This window comes from Phycodurus eques, chromosome 7 (assembly GCF_024500275.1).
Source record: "Phycodurus eques isolate BA_2022a chromosome 7, UOR_Pequ_1.1, whole genome shotgun sequence".
NCBI classification, from domain to species: Eukaryota; Metazoa; Chordata; class Actinopteri; order Syngnathiformes; family Syngnathidae; genus Phycodurus; species Phycodurus eques.
Window position 1 is genome coordinate 1052572 of NC_084531.1, and position 21519 is coordinate 1074090.

The 21519-nt window shown below is 46.8% G+C and overlaps 1 protein-coding gene across 6 annotated transcripts in view; it reads left to right on the plus strand.

Moving 5' to 3' along the window:
- The first annotated feature begins 10645 nt into the window (after window positions 1-10645).
- myo18ab (myosin XVIIIA b) overlaps window positions 10646-21519 on the plus strand; it is a 144760-nt gene continuing 133886 nt past the window's right edge. For 5 of the 6 annotated variants that reach the window (XM_061681855.1, XM_061681854.1, XM_061681858.1 and 2 more), the window contains exons 1-2: window positions 10646-10731; window positions 20396-21494. In XM_061681855.1, coding sequence (XP_061537839.1) covers window positions 20496-21494 — 999 coding nt within the window. In that variant the 5' untranslated portion in view covers window positions 10646-10731; window positions 20396-20495. The remainder of the gene's footprint in view (window positions 10732-20395; window positions 21495-21519) is intronic. The other variant, XM_061681861.1, reaches the window with a different exon arrangement.

A 21519-nucleotide genomic window follows, 5' to 3' on the forward strand; every position in this document is an offset into this window, starting at 1 on the left:
ACTAGGGTCGCGGGCGTGCTGGAGCCTATCCCAGCTATCATCGGGCAGGAGGCGGGGTACACCCTGAACTGGTCGCCAGCCAATTACAGTGTTTTTAACACGTATAATACAAAAAGAAGTCCTATTGAATAAGGTCCAAAACTGGTCTCCGTCTTTCAAAGATGGGGGCCTTTAGTTGTAGTTGTGAAGTCAGTTGTTTTATTGAGGGCATTTGTTTGAACCTTTGTATCCATTGGTCAATTGTAGGTAGTCTTTGTTTCAACCAACAAATTGTTATAATTCTTATGCAGACATCAGAAGGAGATGTAACAAAAATCATTGATCGCAGGATAAACCATCAGGAAAGATGTCCAGTAAAAAAAGGAAAGGGTTCATGGGCAGGTACACTTGGAGATTGTGTATTGTTCCTTTCACACCAGTCCAAAAGTGTTGTATACTGGGGCAGTCCCAAAATAGGTGGGTTTGATCACACACACATCCACAGTTTCTCCAGCATGTCACCAACCCCACTTTTAGATAGGGAACATTTTAATGGAGTTCTAAAAAAAATCTAATTTTAGCTTTCCAATCAAACTCCTTCCACGGTTGACTCCCTACCTCCCTATGAGAGCCAGAGCAAACATCTTCCCAGGTATCATCATCCAGTATCACATTTAGTTCCATTTCCCATTGATGAAATATGTTGTGTGTTGTCTGACATAAGTTTTTTTATACATCAGAGACACTAGTTTTTTTCATTACACCATTTTCAATCAAATGAATAAAATGTTTTCTGGATTTGTAAGTTATTTTCTGATATGACTCCACTCCTCATGTTTTGTTTTGTAATTTCTTGTTTGTAAATACCTATAGTGGTCACTTGAGGGTAGATTAAATTTGCTTCTTAGTTGGGTAAATGTTTTGATTTGATTGGCATTTCTTTCAAACAGCTGATTCAGAGTAATGAGTTTGCTTTTGGCCCATCTATCAAAGACCCAGTCTACCAGAGATGGGAGGAACTCAATATTTCCACTTAAGGCTATGGCTCGAGTAAGGGCCTGTGGAGTATTTTATTTAATTTTTTTAAATGGTTGCATGCTTATTTTGTCTTATATTGTCAAATACCTGTTATTTGATCGGTGAAGGCTCGCATGTATGCAATTCACCTGTGTAATAGGGTCAAGACACAGTTATCAGTTCACAGAGAGCACATGGCAGATGGAACAACTGGTTAGGGGTTCACCGGGAGAGCATGAGCTCATTGTTTAGATGCCAGTACATTTGAAGTAAGACCAACAAGTTCACTGGGAGGGCATGAGCTCATCGCTGAGATAAGACGATAGAATTGTGACCTGTCACCGGTGGGGTCTCAGAGCGGGCTGTTGCAGTTTGAGGACCAAAGTGGATGTGTATGACTCATTTGTGACTTTTTGTGTGATAAAACCGGCTTGTGAACATAAACAAAGGATTGATAAGTGGATGTGAACTGCCTAGCCTCTCAGCCCCAAAAGGATTAGGTCATCCCTATTCTGGCCAATCAGGAGAAAGGGGCTGGCTTAAGTAGAGTATATAAGATCCTGTATACCAACTGCTCGTGAGTGTATCGACCACGGGTGATATGCTCATTTGTTCGTCCGAAGCTTTGAATAAACAACTTGTGACTGGCAAAGCTCATGTCTTCAGATTTTTACCTGGCCATTAAAAAACTTAGAAATATTTTTTATCAAGAATACTTAGCCTGCAACCCGCTTCTGCCTGGACGCTCGGAGCAGGAGGTGGCGGCCGTACAGTGTGCGCCGCAGGAACGGGAGCCTGCTGCAGCTGCCAGGGTCCAGGAACAGTAGCCTGCTGCCAGGGTGCAGGAACAGTAGCCTGCTGCAGCTGCCGGGGCACAGTAACGGGGTCTCCAGTCCCTTTTTCAGCCAGCCGCCATAGAGGCTTGCTAGCACAGGAAGGTGAACTAGAAAAACACGGCTGGTACGATACAAGGTCACGATCGATGACCTGACAGGACGGGTATGGAAGGAGCTGTAGAAATGGGTAAAACAATTGTGGCTTTGAAACGGGGGCGGAATGACGTGAGTGAAACTTGACCTTTACAGAGGCGCCTCCGTTGGCCACCACGTGGAGGTCCTTAATAGATGGCCAAACGGGTGTTCAAATAAAGGTCAGCTGGATACGACTTGGACGTGGAGGGATTGGAAAATGTAAATCTTGACAAAAAATGACTGGAAGAAATCTAAATCTGAAAAAAGATAAACTGAATCCGGACCGTCTTCACAATCGGACAATTCTGAATCTAAAAAACGCGTGGAGGTAAAAAGGTAGGGCAGTGTGAATGACGGGGATGACTGAAAGACAGAGGTGAAAAGGACAGAGAGGAAAGAACAAAAGGGCTAACTTGGGGGTGGTCGGCCGGCTGAGGGTGAAGACAAGGAAAAGGACTGGTCGCATGCAGGATAATGCATGTGGTTGCTGCATTCTGTCAGGATTGTGGGTTTGTGGTGGAGCTTAGTCAGAAGGTGTAGGACCCAAGTGCAGGGAACCTGAGAGGCAAAGCAGGAGCGCAAAAATCTCAAAATGATATTTAATTTTAAAAACAATAAAGTAGTGATGACCCCTCCTTGAGCCGTCACCCCCCTCCTTGAGCCGTCACCTTGTCGTGGTGGAGGGGTTTGTGTGTCCCAGTGATCCTAGGAGCTAAGTTGTCTGGGGCTTTATGCCCCTGGCAGGGTCACCCTTGACAAACGGGTCCTAGGTGAGGGACCAGACAAAGCACGGCTCAAAGACCCTAATGATGACGACAACCAATGGACTTCATTTTCACTTGCCCGGACGTGGGTCACCGGGGCCCCCCACTGGAGCCAGGCCTGGTGGTGGGGCTCGAAGACGAGCGGCTGGTGGCCGGGCCTGCACCCATGGGGCCCGGCCGGGCACAGCCCAAAAGGATAACGTGGGTCCCCCTTCCCATGGGCTCACCACCTGTGGGAGGGGCCATATGGATCGGGTGCAGTGTGAGCTGGGCGGTGGCCGAAGGCGGGGACCTTGGAGATCTGATCCCCGGCTACAGAAGCTGGCTCTAGGGACGTTGAATGTCACCTCTCTGGCAGGGAAGGAGCCCGAGCTGGTGTGTGAGGTCGAGAAGTTCCGACAAGATAGAGTCGGACTCGCCTCCACACACAGCTTGGGCTCTGGTACCAGTCCTCTCGAGAGGGGTTGGACTCTCTTCCACTCTGGAGTTGCCCACGGTGAGAGGCGCCGAGCAGGTGTGGGTATACTTATTGCCCCCCGGCCCGGCGCCTGTACGTTGGGGTTCGCCCCGGTGGACGAGAGGGTAGCCTCCCTCCACCTTCGGGTGGGGGGACGGGTCCTGACTGTTGTTTGTGCCTACGCACCAAACACCAGTTCAGAATACCCACCCTTTTTGGAGTCCTTGGAGGGGGTGCTGGAGAGCGCTCCCACTGGGGACTCCATTGTTCTGTTGGGGGACTTCAATGCTCACGTGGGCAATGACAGTGAGACCTGGAAGGGTGTGATTGGGAGGAACGGCCCCCCTGATCAGAACCCGAGCGGTGTTCTGTTATTGGACTTCTGTGCTCGTCACGGATTGTCCATAACGAACATCATGTTCAAGCATAAGGGTGTCCACACGTGCACTTGGCATCAGGACACCCTAGGTCGCAGTTCGATGATCGACTTTGTGGTCGTGTCATCGGACTTGCGCCCGCATGTCTTGGACACTCGGGTGAAGAGAGGGGCGGAGCTGTCAACTGATCACCACCTGGTGGTGAGTTGGCTCCGATGGTGGGGGAAGATGCCGGTCCGACGTGGCAGGCCCAAACGTATTGTGAGGGTCTGCTGGGAACGTCTGTCAGAATCCCCTGTCAGAAGGAGTTTCAACTCCCACCTCCGACAGAACTTTGCTCATGTTCCGGGGGAGGCTGGGGATATCGAGTCCGACTGGACCATGTTCCACGCCTCCATTGCTGAGGCGGCTGACCGGAGCTGTGGCCATAAGGTGGTCGGTGCCTGCCTCACGGGGATTGCCGCCAAGCTGAAGGAGTCCTATTGGGCCTTTTTGGCCTGTGGGACTCCTGAGGCAGCTGATGGGTACCGGCTGGCCAAGCGGAATGCAGCTCTGGTGGTCGCTGAAGCAAAAACTCGGGCATGGGAGGAGTTCGGTGAGGCCATGGAGAAAGACTTCCGGACGGCTTCGAGGAAATTCTGGTCCACCATCCGACGTCTCAGGAGAGGAAAGCAGTGCACCACCAACACTGTGTATAGTGGGGATGGGGCGCTGCTGACCTCGACTCGGGACGTTGTGAGTCGGTGAAGACCTCCTCAATTCCACCGACACGCCTTCCTATGAGGAAGCAGAGTGTGGGTTCTCTGAGGCGGGCTCTCCTATCTCTGGGTTTGAGGTCACAGAGGTCGTTAAAAAGCTCCTTGGTGGCAGGGCCCCGGGGGTGGATGAGATTCGCCCGGAGTTCCTAAAGGCTCTGGATGTTGTGGGGCTGTCCTGGTTGACACGCCTCTGCAACATCGCGTGGACATCGGGGACAGTGCCTCTGGATTGGCAGACTGGGGTGGTGGTCCCCCTTTTTAAGAAGGGGGACTGGAGAGTGTGTTCCAACTACAGGGGGATCACATTGCTCAGCCTCCCTGGTAAGGTCTATTCAGGGGTGCTGGAGAAGAGGGTCCGTCGGGAAGTCGAATCACAGATTCAGGAGGAGCAGTGTGATTTTCGTCCTGGCCGTGGAACAGTGGACCAGCTCTCTACACCCTCGGCAGGGTCCTCGAGTGTGCATGGGAGTTCGCCCATCCAGTCTACATGTGTTTTGTGGACTTGGAGAAGGCGTTCGACTGTGTCCCTCAGGGAGTCCTATGGAGGGTGCTTCGGGAGTATGGGGTACAGAACCCCCTGATACGGGCTGTTCGGTCCCTGTACGACCGGAGTCAGACTTTGGTCCGCATATCCGGCAGTAAGTCGGACTCGTTCCCGGTGAGGGTTGGACTCCGCCAAGGCTGCCCTTTGTCGCCGATTCTGTTAATAACTTTTATGGACAGAATTTCTAGGCACAGCCGAGGCGTCGAGGGGGTCCGGTTTGATGGCCTCAGTATTGCATCTCTGCTTTTTGCTGATGATGTGGTTTTGTTGGCTCCATCAAGCCGTGACCTCCAACTCTCACTGGAGCAGTTCGCAGCAGAGTGTGAAGCGGCTGGGTTGAGAATCAGCACCTCCAAATCTGAGACCATGGTCCTCAGTCGGAAAAGGGTGGCATTCCCTCTCCTGGTCGGGGATGAGATCCTGCCCCAAGTGGAGGAGTTCAAGTATCTTGGGGTCTTGTTCACGAGTGAGGGAAGAATGGAACGGGAGATCGACAGGCGGATCGGTGCAGCGTCTGCAGTGATGAGGACTTTGTATCGGTCCGTTGTGCTAAAGAAGGAGCTAAGCCGAAAGGCGAAACTCTCAATTTACCGGTCGATCTTCGTTCCTACCCTCACCTATGGTCATGAGCTGTGGGTCGTGACCGAAAGAACAAGATCCCGGATACAAGCGGCCGAAATGAGTTTCCCCCGCAGGGGTGTCCGGGCTCTCCCTTAGAGATAGGGTGAGAAGCTCCCTATCTCTCTCGCGGGGGCAGTAGCTTTCGCAGGGACGCCCAGACTTCCCTCTACTCAGCCACTTCACCCAGCTCTTCTAGGGGGATCCCGAGGCGTTCCCAGGCCAGCCGAAGGATGTAGTCTCTCCAGCGTGTCCTGGGTCGTCCCCGGGGTCTCCTCCCGGTGGGACTTGCCCGGAACACCTCACCAGGGAGGCGTCCGGGAGGCATCCGAATCAGAAACCCCAGCCACCTCATCTGGCTCCTCTCGATGTGGGGGAGATGCTTCTCACCCTATCTCTAAGGGAGAGCCCGGACACCCTGCGGAGGAAACTCATTTCGGCCGCTTGTATCCGGGATCTTGTTCTTTCGGTCACGACCCGCAGCTCGTGACCATAGGTGAGGGTAGAAACGTAGATCGACTGGTAAATCGAGAGCTTCGCCTTTCGGCTTAGCTCCTTCTGCACCACAATGGATCAATGCAAAGTCCGCATCACCTATCCGCCTGTCAATCTCCCGTTCCATTCTTCCCTCACTCGTGAACAAGACCCCAAGATACTTGAACTCCTTTTTCAGGATTCCGCCAGACGTTCCCAGCATACCCTCACAATACGTTCGGCATCTTCCCCCACCATCGGAGCCAACTCACCACCAGGTGGTGATCAGTTGAGTGTCCAAGACATGCGGCCGTAAGTCCGATGACACGACCACAAAGTCGATCATCGAACTGCGACCTAGGGTGTCCTGGTGCAAATGCAAGACACGGATGTAAATACCATTTTCATTTGTGTTGTTGTTGTTGTTCAATGGACAGACACACAATTGCGTATGTCCATAGATTGTGTATTCCCTGGGTCATTCACGCTGTTAAGAATCTGGCTAAAGTCATATTTAGAGATGAAAGACAATGTCCATAATAAAATGTCAATTTTCCCATTTTTCATTTCAGGTTCAATGTCAATCTTAACTATCATGCTGGCATTGCTCTGCATTATAATCCACGTTTCAATGAGAATATTGTGGTTCGAAACACCAAGCAGGGGGAGCAGTGGGGCTCAGAGGAGCGAGGTGGCCCAACGCCCTTCCACAAGGGACAGCCTTTCACGGTATGTTACTCGTCCATCGGTTTACTATCGTTTGTCGTACAACGTACATATAAAATGTCATGTAAAGCCGCATTATAGTGCAGTCCGCACCGAGCATTAAAATATCCCAATTTGGACTGTCTTGCGTAAATCATTTGTATGTAACATCAATGACGTTCGATTGAAAACAACAGTTAACAACACTGCAAAAATTCAAATTCTTACCAAGAATATTGATCTTCTTTCTCGTCGAAACTAATCTGATGACACTCAAAGTAATCACCACCTAAACACAGCGGCTGTGAGATGGGCGCGCACGGAGTCACAGATCAACAGGGACGGTGACGCGTGGAAAAAAAAAACATCCAGTCTGTTTACGTACACCTCACTCAGCCACTCTCGCATTTTCTCCTCGTCCATACAGCCATGCTGTCCTCAGTCACGTCCACCTTTCCTCTATTTACAGATTTTGGAACTCTGTGCACACCCTCGAGGACCCCGTTCCACTTTCTGAAAAACGAGACATATTTTTACTGAACTCTCTTTTCATATCTGACAGCATGAAGCTTTCAAAAAAATAATAATAATAATAATCATAATAATCCAAAGTAGATTTGTAAGTGGTTTCACTCTGAATCAGTTTTGAAAGTGGAGTCTCTCATATACAGTAGTTTTCCGAAGTTGAACAATTATCATTTGTATGAACAGTACAATCATTATTCATTGTGAGCAATAAAAAGAGAAAGAACAAGTATTGATTTGATTCAGTTCCTCCTTTCCAAGAAAGATAACAGCAAAAATATGATGCCGACAGACATAAAGCCACTCGGATTTCAAACATCTTCATTTCACGGGAAGTTTCTGTAAAAGTTTCAATTGCTTGTGATTAACAATCCACTAGTTATGAAAACAAGGTCAGATCATCGCAAATCATGGTTGAGTTGTCAGCGGTTCCACTGTGAATTAAAATTTGAGATTCTCTTGTGTAGTCTCATACATTTTCCTAGCGTTCTTTGTCTCATTATTATTATTATTATTATTATTATTATTATGTAGACAGAAGGTTTTATACTGTAACGTATCTATATAAGAGTGATCTTAATTCAGGGCCTATATCTCAAATTATTGTCAACCCTTCCAGTGTTTACCCCAGGTCCGATATGTGACATTCAAACAAACACACCCCAAAAAAACCTGACACTTTCTTTCATTCATTGTTTTGGGGTTTATTCTCATACAACAAGAAACCAATGAGGAAGCGGACTCCGAGCGTCACAGCCTCTGCCTTAACACCCAGGTCCAATGGAAATGAGATCACAGTCACCTGTGAGATCGAATTTCATTAAAAAATGGCGGCGCAAGACATTTTGACCACATTGCCCGTAAAGTATTGCGCTAAACGTCATCATACTGGCTAATCAGAACTACTGAATCCTTTTTTAGCAAAAAAAAAAAAAAACAAACAAAAAAAAAAAAAACAATGTGCACACTAACAGTGTTTTTTCTAGCTATATTTTTTCATAAAATGTTTCAGAAAATTCTTCAACATTTTCTTATGTGCGTGCGCGCATGCATGCGTACTTGCAACAACAGTTTTTCGAGCTATATTTTTTTCATGAAAATGTTTCCTAAAATTCTTGTTTGAATATATATTTTTTTTTTATCATGGGGGTGAACTCCCATGCACCCTCGAGGACCCCGCCAAGGGTGTAGAGCTGGTCCACTGTTCCACGGCCAGGACGAAAACCACACTGCTCCTCCCGAATCTGAGTTTCGCCTTCCCCACGATCCCTCCTCTCCAGCACCCCTGAATAGACCTTACCAGGGAGGCTGAGGAGTGTGATCCCCCTGGAGTTGGAACACTCAGGAGTCCCCCAGGCCAAAAAGGCCCAATAAGACTCCTTCTTCAGCTTGACAGCATCCCTCACCGCTGGTGTCCGCCAACGGGTTCGGGGGATTGCCGACCACGACAGGCCCTTACGGGCACAGCTCCCTTCGGCTGCCTCGGCAATGGAGGCGCGGAACATGGTCCACTCGGACTCAATGTCGCCCGCATCCACCGAGACCAGGGGCGTGAAGCCCCAGACAACTTAGCTCCTCGGATCCTTGGGACACACAAACCCCTCCACCACGATAAGGTGACGGCTCAAGGTGGGGTATTTCTGAAATGTCTTTCAAAAAAATATATCCGCTTGCAGAGGTCCTATCACATGGAACGGCTTGGAACCTTGAAATAACTGCGATCTGCGGACCAGTCCTTTATTAACATCATCGCCTGTCAGCTCGAGTGAATCAATTTGTCCGGCTGTATCGTTGTAAAACATGCCGGCTGTGAATTGCCGTTTTGGAGAGCATGTTGAAAAGTTGAACAAAGTTTCTATCACAGCTCTGTAAGGATGCGTCGCTCTTGACTGCGAGATCAACCTGTCGCCGAGAGTCACATCGACTTGAGAGAAAATTGTGCTGAGGGGGTTAATTAATAATACCCACACGGTCATTCGGACCTAAATTGGTACCGTCGCTGTTGGTTACTTTGAATTGCAGATGAAGCAAAGTATCGGAGAGATCCAAATATTTAGATCCGTTCCCGGGAATAAAAAAAAAAAAACTCAATGGGGCCTCCGTCGGTGAGGGATGCTATCGGTGACATTTCGACATATTGACTCTGATCTATTGAGAGTTGCGTCATGGCGGAACCAATAGATCCAGCTCTGTCAGGGACTTGTGATGTAAAAGAGCCGTTTTCCAAACGCTTTTTTTTTAAGAGAAGATGTCCGCGTTGCTTCGCCGACGTGTCCTTTTGACTACTGATTTCTTTTTAGAGCTGCGTTAATATCTCAACCTTCTGGAGTTCAGGGACCTAAAAACTGTCCTTCCGTAGTGAAACAAAGGAAAACATAACCAAGACCTAAGACCTGATCATCGTAAATGTCTCAGTTAGGACCATAGGTGGGACTTTTAACTCTAAAGCAGCTTGGAAAATCATCAGAATCAGAGTCATCTTTATTTGCCAAGTATGTCCAAAAAACACACAAGGAATTTGTGAATTTGGAGACATAAAGACATAGAGAGAAACAGTCACTGAGCAACAAAGGGTTGCTAGTTGTCTGGTAATGCCGGTCGGTACATTTCTTTTAATTTTTTTTGACAATTGTGCAAAAAGATGCAGAGTCCTCGAGCAGTTCGAACGACTCATATTGCAATAGTCCGGTGCAATGACCATTGTGCAAAGGGCGCCGAGACTTCAAGGAGGGTATGCGGTTTAAAGTGACTCGCAGCGCGATCATCTGGGACAATGTCGATTGTGCAAATGTTGCAGCTGCTCCTCAGTCAGTGTGCAAGTGGGGCAGATGCTACTCTGGCATGAGTGGCCAGTATTGGTCAACAACAGACTACTGCAGTGAGTGCACGAATAATATATAATTGGCCCCACAGAAATGTGACAAGGAACTCAAGACAAAAAAAATAAAAAATGGCAATAATCATCATCATCGTCATCATCACCATCACGTGGTATTTAGCAAAGAACGCATTTTTGTTGACACCATAAATGTCATGTTGCTCTTTGAATCTCAGCTCCCATTCAGCACACATATTCATTGCCGAGTATGTACTGCATTGGCTGTGCAAATAAAGTTTCCTTGTTCCATAAAATATTCCTGACAAAATGATTATGTCTTTAAAAAAAAAAAAAAAAATAGATGTACTGTCTTCACAGCTCAAGCTAACACCAGGCGTGCTACATTCGCCAATTGTAATTCGCCAATTATTTGATGTCAAGTTCGCAGCCAATTCAAGTAGTAAATCTATCATGTAAACCGTAATACACTGGAATACTTCTGACATTTTAGAAGTGCACTCTGACATAACAGAGAATGTGCGTCCACTGTACGTTGGTCAAGACTTGGACGGTGCAGTTGCCTCCGAGTGTCCAGCAGGTGTCGCCCGTCGGCCGCACTCGGCGGCGTCCTGGGAGCAGCCACCGATGGGAAGACGTTAGTTGCAAGGCAGAGGCTGCACCCTGGAACGTGTTACGAGTGCTGCTCAATTCGCTGGAGCGAACAGTGAGTATTCTTCCTGTCATATTTACGAATTGCGCGCAGCGAGCAAATATTTGGGTGGGCGGCAGTGTGGAGCCAAGGCGGACTGGGTCATTTCAATGGGTTCCAGGATTTTCTTTACCCCCCCAAAAAAAAAAAAAAAAAACAACAACCGAGGGCAGAAACTAAGGCTGTGACTAACATCAATGACGCTCGCAGGCTATTGGGTTTGTTCCCTCCAAGCTAAACAAAACCGTCACCACGGTACCGCCTTTGGCTCGAGGATGTTTTTGGTTTGCGGTGACTTGGAAAATGGACCTAATTTGCCTTCGACGGCACCTCTGCCTCTACCTAGCGGCAGCTCAGCTAGCTAGCGTAGCCGAAAGCTACACCTATCCAGCGCTGTCATTCCTTTTTGTTTTGTTTGTTTGTTTGTTTGTTTGTTTGTTCCCGAGGTCGCACAATGCGCACGGGGGAGTGAGCGAAAACGTCGCTTTTCGTGCAACACTTTGCGTGTGCCCGGTGTCGCAATGACGCGCTTGTTAAAGAGAGACTCTTGCCCCCATTGTGTTATGCGTGGTTGCCGTGGGTGGAGTAAAGCATGCATGTTGAATGGCTGCTTTAATTCAGGAGCTCCAGAGTGGATTCCTCATTCAGTTTTGGATTTCAGTCAGACAAAATAAAGAGATTTATTGATAAATACATGAATTAGCTGCGGCCCGGTTGGTAGAGCGGGTCGTCGGTTCGAATCCCGGTTCCGACTGTCTGCGTGTCAGTGTCCTTCGGGCAAGAGACTGCACCCGAATTTGCTCCCAGGCCTGGCACGTCCATTGGTGTGTGAATGTAAAGTGCTCCGGGCACTGTGGCGGTGTAGGTAAAGCGCTATATACAGTGGTGTGAAAAAGGGTTTGCCCCCCTTTCCTGATTTTTTTGGATTTATTTTTGCATGTTTGTCACACTTTTAAATGAAGGTTCTTATTATTAACGGGGGAAATCCAAACCTACATGTGCCTGTGTGAAAAAAATGATTGCCCGCCAACCTAATAACTCGTTGGGCCACCCTGAGCAGCAACAACTGCAATCAAGCATTTGCGATAACTTGCACTGAATCTCTGAGAGGCGATAGAGGAATATTGGCCCGCTCCTCTTTGCAGAATTGTTGTAATTAAGCCACTGGAAGGACCGGAGGGTGTGTTCCAACTTCAGGGGGATCACACTCCTCAGCCTCCCAGGTAAGGTCTATTCAGGGGTGCTGGAGAGGAGGGTCCGTCGGGAAGTTGAATCTCAGATTCAGGAGGAGGAGTGTGGTTTTCGTCCTGGCCGGGGAACAGTGGACCAGCTTTACACTCTTGGCAGGATCCTCGAGGGTGCATGGGAGTTCGCCCAACAAGGAATTTGTGAATTTGGAGACATGGAGATACGGGCTGTTCGGTCCCTGTACGACCGGAGTCAGAGTTTGGTCCACCTCCAAATCTGAGACCATGGTCCTCAGTCGGGAAAGGGTGGCGTGCCCTCTCCGGGTCGGGGATGACATCATGCCCCCAAGTGGAGGAGTTCAAGTATCTTGGGGTCTTGTTCACGAGTGAGGGAAGAATGGAACGGGAGAGAGCGACAGGTGCTGCGTCTGCAGTGATGCGGACTTTGTATCGATCCGTTGTGGTAAAGAAGGAGCTAAGCCGAAAGGCGAAGCTCTCAATTTACCGGTCGATCTACGTTCCTACCCTCACCTATGGTCACGAGCTGCAGGTTGTGACCGAAAGAACAAGATCCAGGATACAAGCGGCCGAAATGAATTTCCTCCGCAGGGTGTCCGGGCTCTCCCTTAGAGATAGGGTGAGAAGCTCGGTCATCCGGGAGGATCTCAGAGTAGAGCCGCTGCTCCTCCCCATCGACAGGAGCTAGATGAGGTGGCTGGGGCATCTGATTCGGATGCCTGCCGGACGCCTCCCCGGTGAGGTGTTCCGAGGAGACCCCGGGGACGACCCAGGACACGCTGGAGAGACTACATCCTTCGGCTGGCCTGGGAACTCCTCGGGATCCCCCCGGAAGAGCTGGATGAAGTGGCTGGGGAGAGGGAAGTCTGGGCGTCCCTGCTTAAGCTACTGCCCCGCCGACCCGACGCGGATAAGTGGTAGAAAATGGATGGATGGATAGATGTTCCAATACTTTTGCTCACTTGAAGAGTAGGAGGCTTCAAACAAAATGTTCTCTGTCCAGAGTTATTTAACACATCCAGATATAAATACCATGAAATAAAAGCTGGAATTCGGAACTTTTCTCATATTCATCTTTTGATCTGAAACCCAAATGTCTTAAGTATACAACAAAAACAAAGGAATTGACCGTGCCGTTCCAATACATTTGGAGGGGACTGTATGTCATTTCTACAACACGGTAGCTAGTTGTCCCATCAGGTTGTACAGTTGCTTATTGACAGTTTTCCATCGTCAAAAACAGGTGCTGCATGATACTAAGTTACACTTCACTCCTTTAGTGCCACGGACGTATTAATACGTTTTTATAGACCCATCCGTTCAGTGCCACGGACGTATCAATACGTTTTTACTGTTTTTAAAATTATATTGTAATAGAGGGTTTGGCGCCGCTCCACAAGAAGTATCTAAGGGTTGGGAAGGATTTTAGGATGTTAAATCAATACCAGAGGGCAGCAGTAGCTTTGATCAGAATTTTGTCAGCACGTCAGAAGAAGAATATATCCCTCTGAATATATTTCTATGACTGTGACTATATCTGACGGTGGAGCGTTACAGGGGCGTGGTTGAGAGAGAGAGAGAGAGAGAGAGAGAGAGAGAGAGAGAGACGGTGAGCCAGTTAAAGCGAAAAACAATGGATAAATGCAGGCGGTTTACTCTAAAATAGAGTTTTGCTCGCGTCAAAAAGGATTATGTACCATCAACATTCTTTTCCCAAAAAAGAAAGAGCTGACGCAATGACAACGAATGCAGTGTAATGCTGGTCGCGTCGAGCATTCGAAGGCCCGCGGTGAGATCGCGACCATATCCCGATCCACTTCCCCGCAACGTGGACTGCCATCGGACGTCCGGACTCAGATTACGATGAGCCTGATCCGGGTTATCATCTGGGAGTAGCAAGTCACTGATGAGGTAAGAACATGCTAACTTCAAAGCTCACGTCCATAGACTGAGCAATTACTCCTTTTTACCATTTTTATCATGCAACGTGCACTTAAAAGCACGACAGTTTGTCCTACGATACTACACGTTTACTAATCATGCATCCTGTAGACAAAAATGTGAAGCATCGATATCTAGATGAATTGGTAATGTATTTTTTTTATTTTTTATTGTCGTTCTTTTATTTACAGAAAGTAGTGCACCAAATTATAATTTTCTAACAATGTGATGTGTGTCATGTAGAAATTATTTTACCTTTCCTCATCGTACTGTAGCAACAAATTAAATATTTTGTGGTAAATGTACATATTTCTATAAATTGTAGTTGGTGCAACCAGCTGCTGCTGATGCACTCCCACACCTGTTGGCAAGAAAGGTGAAAAAAGTATTTTTGTCCACTTTACACTGCAGCTGGAATATGTTTCATTTTTATGCTAATTGTTTATTTATTTATTTATTTTTGTAAAAAAAATTTTTATCATTTACAGGAGGTGCGTCAAGCAGTGGTGGGGCTGTTCATGGCTGGTCGTTGGACTGGGAACCCCCAAAAGTCCCACATGCATACACACTCACGAGCATGGAGACACACACGCACACAGTTGTCCATACAGTGGGTATGGAAAGTAATCAGACCCCCTTAAATTTGTCACCCTTTGTTATATTGCAGCCATTTGCTAAAATAATTTAAGTAATTTATTTTCTCATTAATGTACACACAGCACCCCATATTGACAGAAAAAAAAACGAATTGTTGAAATTTTTGCAGATTTATTTAAAAAAAAAAACCAAAAAGAAAACCTGAAATAACACACAGCCATAAGTATTCAGACCCTTTGCTCTGACACTCATATATTTAACTCGGGTGATGTCCATTTCTTCTGAGCGTCCTTGAGATGGTTCTACACCTTGATTGGAGTCTAGCTGTGTTTGATTATACTGATTTGAATTGATTAGGGAAGCCACACACCTGTCGATAGAAGACCTTACAGCTCACAGTGCATGTCAGAGCAAATGAGAATCATGAGGTCAAAGGAACTGTCTGAGGAGCTCAGAGACAGAATTGTGGGAAGGCACAGATCTGGCCAATGTTACAAAAAAAAAATTCTGCTGCACTTAAGGTTCCTAAGAGCACAGTGGCCTCCATAATCCTGAAATGGAAGACGTTGGGGACGATCAGAACCCTTCCTCGAGCTGGCCGTCCGGCCAAACTGAGCAATCGGGGGAGAAGAGCCTTGATGAGAGAGGTAAAGAAGAACCCAAAGATCACTGTGGCTGAGCTTCAGAGATGCAGTCGGGAGATGGGGAAAACGTTCTGGAAACCCAGCCATCACTGCAGCCCTCCACCAGTCGGGGCTTTATGGCAAAGTGGCACAATGGAAACCTCGTCATTGCAAGACACATGAAAGCCAGCATGGAGTTTGCTAAAAAAAAACACATGAAGGACTCCAAAATGGTGAGAAATAAGATTCTGTGGTCTGATGAGACCAAGATAGAACTTTTTGGCCTTAATTCTAAGCGGTATGTGTGGAGAAAGACAGGCACTGCTCATCACCTGTCCAATGCAGTCCCAACAAAGCATGGTGGTGGCAGCATCATACTGTGGGGGGTGTTTTTCAGCTCCAGGGACAGGACGTCTGGTTGCAATCGAAGGAAAGATGAATGCGGCCTTCTCCAGAATGCTCAGGACCTCAGACTGGGCCGAAGGTTCACCTTCCAACAAAACAATGACCCAACGCACACAGCTAAAATAACGAAGGAGTGGCTTCAGAACATCTCTTTGACTGTTTTTGAATGGCCCAGCCAGAGCCCTGAATTAAACCCCATTTAGCATCTCTGGAGAGACCTGAAAATGGCTGTCCACCAACCTGACAGAACCTGACAGAACTGGAGAGGATCGGCAAGGAGGAATGGCCGAAATCCAGCTGTGAAAAACATTCCCAAAAAGACTCATGGCTGTATTAGCTCCAAAGGGTGTGTCTACTAAATGCTGAGCAAAGGGTCTGAATACTTATGGCTGTTTGATATTTCAGTTTTCTTTTTTAATAAATCGGCAAAAATGTTAACACTTCTTTTTTTTTCTGTCATTGTGGGGTGCTGTGTGTTCATTGAGGAAAAAAAATAACTTAAATGATTTTAGCAAATGGCTGCAATATAACAGCGTGAACAATTTAAGGGGGTCTGAATACTTTCCGTACCCACTGTACTTGAAAGTTCATGCATCATCAATTTGAAAATGCATGTGTTAAAACTTGTAAATAAACTGTTGCTTTGCAATCAAAATACCCTTTTTGTGTTTTTTTTTTCATCCATCCATCCATTTTCTCCCGCTTATTCGAGATCAGGGGTGGGGGCTTAAGCAGGGACGCCCAGACTTCCCTCTCCCCACCCACTTCCTCCAGCTCTTCTGTGAGAGTTGGAGATCTCTCCATCGGCTTGATGAAGCCAACAGAACCACATCATCTGCAAAAAGCAGAGATGCAATTCTGAGGCCACCAAACCGGACCACCTCTACGCCTCGGCTGCGCCAAGAAATTCTGTCCATAAAAGTTATGAACAGAATCAGTGACAAAGGGCAGCCTTGGCGGAGTCCAACCTTCACCAGAAACGAGTCCGACTTACTGCTGGCAATGCGCACCAAACTCTGACACTGGTCGTACAGGGAACGAACAGCCCGTATCAGGGGGTTCGGTACCCCATACTCCCGAAGCACCCCCCACAGGACTCCCCGAGGGACACGGTCGAAGGCCTTCTCCAAGTCCACAAAACACATGTAGACTGGTTGGGCGAACTCCCACGCACCCTCGAGGACCCTGCCAAGGGTGTAGAGCTGATCCACTGTTCCACGGGCAGGACGAAAACCACACTGCTCCTCTTGAATCTGAGGTTCGACTTCCCGACGGACCTTCCTCTCCAGCACCCCTGAATAGACTTTACCAGGGAGGCTGAGGAGTGCGATCCCCTGTAGTTGGAACACACCCTCCGGTCCCTCTTAAAATCACCCCAATCTGCCAATCCAAAGGCACTGTCCCTGATGTCCACGCGATGTTGCAGAGGCATGTCAACCAGGACAGCCCCACAACATCCAGAGCCTTTAGGAACTCCGGGCGAATCTCATCCATCTCAGCCTTGCCACCGAGGAGCTTTTTAACCACCTCGGTGACCTCAACCCCAGAGATAGGAGAGTCGGCCTCAGAGAACCCACACTCTGCTTGCTCATGCGAAGGCACGTCGGGGGCGTTTAGGAGGTCTTCGAAGTATTCTCTCCACCGACTCACAACGTCCAGAGTCGAGGTCAGCAGCGCCCCATCCCCACGATACACAGTGTTGATAGTGCACTGCTTTCCCCTCCTGAGACGTCGGATGGTAGACTGGAATTTCCTCAAAGCTGTCCGAAAGTCTTTTTCCATGGCCTCACTGAACGCCTCCCATACCGGAGTTTTTGCTTCAGCGACCACCAAAGCTGCATTCCGCTTGGCCAGCCGATACCCATCAGCTGCCTCAGGAGTCCCACAGGCCAAAAAGGCCCGATAGGACTCCTTCTTCAGCTTGACGGCAGCCCTTACACCAACGGGTTCTTGGATTGCCGCCACGACTGGCACCGACTACCTTTTTGTTGTTGTTATATAGTAGGAAAACATTTTGATATTTGAGCTATCATAAAAGTAAAAAAAATTGCCTCAAAGTGAAAGTTCTGCTTGAAATGCATCAGTTCACAAAAAGCTCATTTTCTCAGTTTTTTTTTCTTGGAAACCGATATTTTCAAGAAACTTACCCATGTTCAACTGCTGCTTACAAAAGAACGGTAGAAGGTAGAAATGTACTTTTTCTTTTGCTGATGAAAGTGAGGGTTAACTCTTTCTTTTCCCATGTTTCTATAGCTATTGAACACAATTTTCTGTAGGCCTTCAAAATCAGTCAAAACTGTCAAAAATGGCTGGCACCTGGCTCTCACAATTTCTGAAAAACGGCTGGCATGAAATGAGTTAACAACTGTCGTAGCTGGTCAGTTGTGGTGTGAAATAGTTTGTATCAGTACAGTATAGATGATGCAAACTACTGCCAAGTGCACATTGGTCGAGCACATTCATCTTCACCGCGAACTCGATGAGTTTTTACAAGTTTAGCTTCAAGATTTTAGGATAAGATACCTGTACCAGTATTAGTTTACCATATCCAATCCTACTATGGACAACGCTGTATCGTAATCTCCAGTTGTGTTAAGTTGCTGTCAACCAATCTTCTCTCAAATGTTGTCTCCATTCTGTGACCAATAGATTTATGCAGAAACCTTTCATTTGATTCTACTAATTTAAGCGGCGATATCGGGTGGGTAGAGAATAGCGATAAAGGCAGTCTCTATCGAGTGCAGTTTATGTTGTGCAATGGAGGTGATGCCCTACCCTCCAAAAGCATTGGTGTGACTGAAAACAGTTGGGTTTGATGTTAACGGCGCACAACCAAACAAAAATGGAACAAAATACTGAAACGATTCTTGTCTCAATTTACTCCGAAATGGACTAACTCGTTGTGACAGCTGGGCCTGTTTAATTGAACGGAAAGCCGATCTCCAGGTACTCGCAGTAAGCCATGAACTATTGATTTCCTTTGTAGGAATGGCAACAAGTGATTACACGTTTATTGTACTTTCTGCCTTCTAATGAAAGAGCATTTAATTGTTGCCTTTCACTCTATGTCACTGGCATAGATAGAGGAACGAAAATAAATTTGTGTTAATAACTAATGATTTTCAGGCAAATTGAGTGAAATTGGATAATTTCCCGCAACACCCCCGATGATCTCTCACGACAAACTCGGGAATCACAGACTTCAAAGTTAGCGCCTTTTGCGTGAATCCACTCATTTTCATGTCAGCAAAAGTATTGGATCATGTGACTGACAGGTACTGTATGTTTGGTTGCTTAGGTGTGTCCCATTTCATTGATTATTCAAACAAATAGAGCTGAACGTCTATGCTCAATTTCAGATTAGGGTTAACAGCCAAGTACTTTGATACAATGAAGATGCCTACTATGCTTAGAAAAAAAAAAAATAGGCTTCTTATAAAATCAAGGTTTTTTCAAAAACAATAAAAGACCTCATATTGGTCAAACTAGACTTCAATCTTGCACCTCTCTCATCTACTCATCAGCTAAGTTTTAAACAATATGTGTAACAAGGGGTAATTAAACACGGCACCTCCTATATGCCAATGTGAAGGCAGCAATGGTGCATTTTAATGGGAGATTTTGTCTGTTTATTTCCCATTGAATTATTATTTATGTTTTGTGTATGTGTTGTTTGTTGTACAGTCGGCGTACATCACATTGTACAGTTTGTTGTATTTCTTTGTATTTGCTTTTTGTTCTCCTTTTGTTTTACTCTGGTCTCTGCAGCCAGGTCGTCATTGCAAAAGAGACTGTTCTAAATTGTCTTACCTGGATAAATGGTTGAATTTAAAAAAAAAAAATTGTGGTAAATTCTCATGGTAAGTATAAACACAAGTTATTAAATTATAATCAGTGTTGATTTATTAAAACCGAAAAAATACAAGTAGTAAAAATATAAGTAGCAGGACTCGATCTGTAGAGCGAAAAGCCCCAGTTCTGACGGAGCTACTGCTGCCCCAAAGCTAGAATACTTATAAGACCCGATATAATAACCATTTCCAGTGGGGCTGGGAAGGCAGTTGGTTCGGTAGGCCATGCACGATACAATATGCCCTTATGGACTATGGTTTTTCGGTTTTGCACTCCGGCTATGCATTCGGTGCGTGTACTGTGGTTTTTCGGTTTCGCACTTGGGCTACACATCCGGTGCGTGTAAATTAAAATATGGCGGTTGCTGGCTTCCCCCAAATTATCAGTGTGATCCATTTATTTTCTGTACCAAAGTAATATGTTTGCCTCCTTCACGAAGAGAGTGCAAAACCCACTTTGAAATACGGGTACAAGGTATCGCGATGTTTCATGCTTAAAACCACAGCGAAAACAAGCCAAGCTGCGGTCCTTGTTTTTTGTAAGCACTAATTCAAGGGTCGGTCGGCCCTTTCAGAACCATTTTTACTCAGATTTTGAAAGATACACTTTGTGTTCAGCATGCACAAAAACTGCCGCTGCTTTTTAGCGACAGTGAATAACGACTTGTTTTCAACATTTCTTATGATATCGTTCTTTGCCAAATAAAAAAATAAATAAAAAAAATGTACTTAGCAATGTCCCCTTTCCTGCAGCTAGAATCTCACCTACTTTTAACCTCAGACTGTCACAGTTATATTTAATGTCAGAATGCCTCTTTCTTTCAGTTTTAAGATGACCCTATGAGACCTTATTGATTTTCCTAACAGTCAGCGTGTACCTAACCGAAACAAAAACCGTGACCACAAAATCGTGGTATTACTGGACTGTGGATTTGGTGAACTGTCCCACCCCTAATGTACAGTATCATAATCGATTGCTTAGCCATTCATACAATTTCACATTGACAATGTTGTGTTCTGTGATTCACAAGCTGTCTTTCTCTCCGTTTTTCTTCAGGGTATTTGTCCCGGCTGAGTAAAGGTATCTGATAGCGGTCTTCATTCTTAAAAAAAGAAAGTAGAGCCACTTTGCTGGGGAACTTTGTATAAAATTCATCATGTTCAATCTGATGAAAAAAGATAAGGAGAGGGACTCAGGAAGGAAGGAAAAGAAAGATAAAAAGGAGAGGATGTCTGCAGCAGAGCTGCGAAGCCTGGAGGAGATGAGCATGCGGCGAGGTTTCTTCAACTTGAAGAGAGAGGCAAAGCGTGAGTCCAAGAACAAACTGGAGATCTCCAACCCAATTCCGATCAAAGTGGCCAGCAGCTCAGAGCTCACGCTGACTGACATTGAATCAGACAGCTTGAGCAACAGAAGCAGTATGGTTCTGGATGAGCAGCTGAGCGCAGCTAGCTCCAATGATGACCTGAAGGGTGACGGCGGAGGACAGGATCATCGCAACTCTGTACGAGATCGCGTAGCTCACTTCGGCTCACTGGCTAAGCAGAACTCCTCGCAGATGGGTCAAATGATGAAGCGCTTTTCCTTTTCCCAAAGAAGCAGAGACGAAAGCTCCTCAGAAGGCTCCACGCCTTCAGGCCAGAACGCTGTTTCTCCGCAAGTGGAGAGCAAAGTCTTCAACATGCTGCGCAAACACAGCCTCAACCAACAGACAGCAAAACCCACTGTCAGACAGTTCTCCATCCCTGAATTGGTTGACAAGACCTTCCTTGTGCAACTACAGCTGCCAGCTGTTGTTGCACCGAGTGCACCCGAGACACGCGAGCTGGTACTCCAACGTCGTAACACAGGGGATTTTGGATTTTCTTTGCGTCGCACTACCATGCTGGACCGCAGCCCAGACGGAGCAGTCTACAGGCGGGTAGTTCACTTTGCTGAACCTGGTGCAGGTACAAAGGATCTGGCGCTTGGTCTGGTGCCAGGAGACAGACTGGTGGAGATAAATGGGCGCAATGTAGAGAACAAGAGCCGGGACGAGATAGTTGAGATGATCCGCCAGTCTGGTGACACTGTGCGACTGAAAGTGCAGCCAATCCTGGAGCTGAGTGAGCTGAGTCGCTGTTGGCTGAGGAACACAGAGGAACTTCGAAGGGAGGTCAGACGTGAGCTGCACTCTTAAT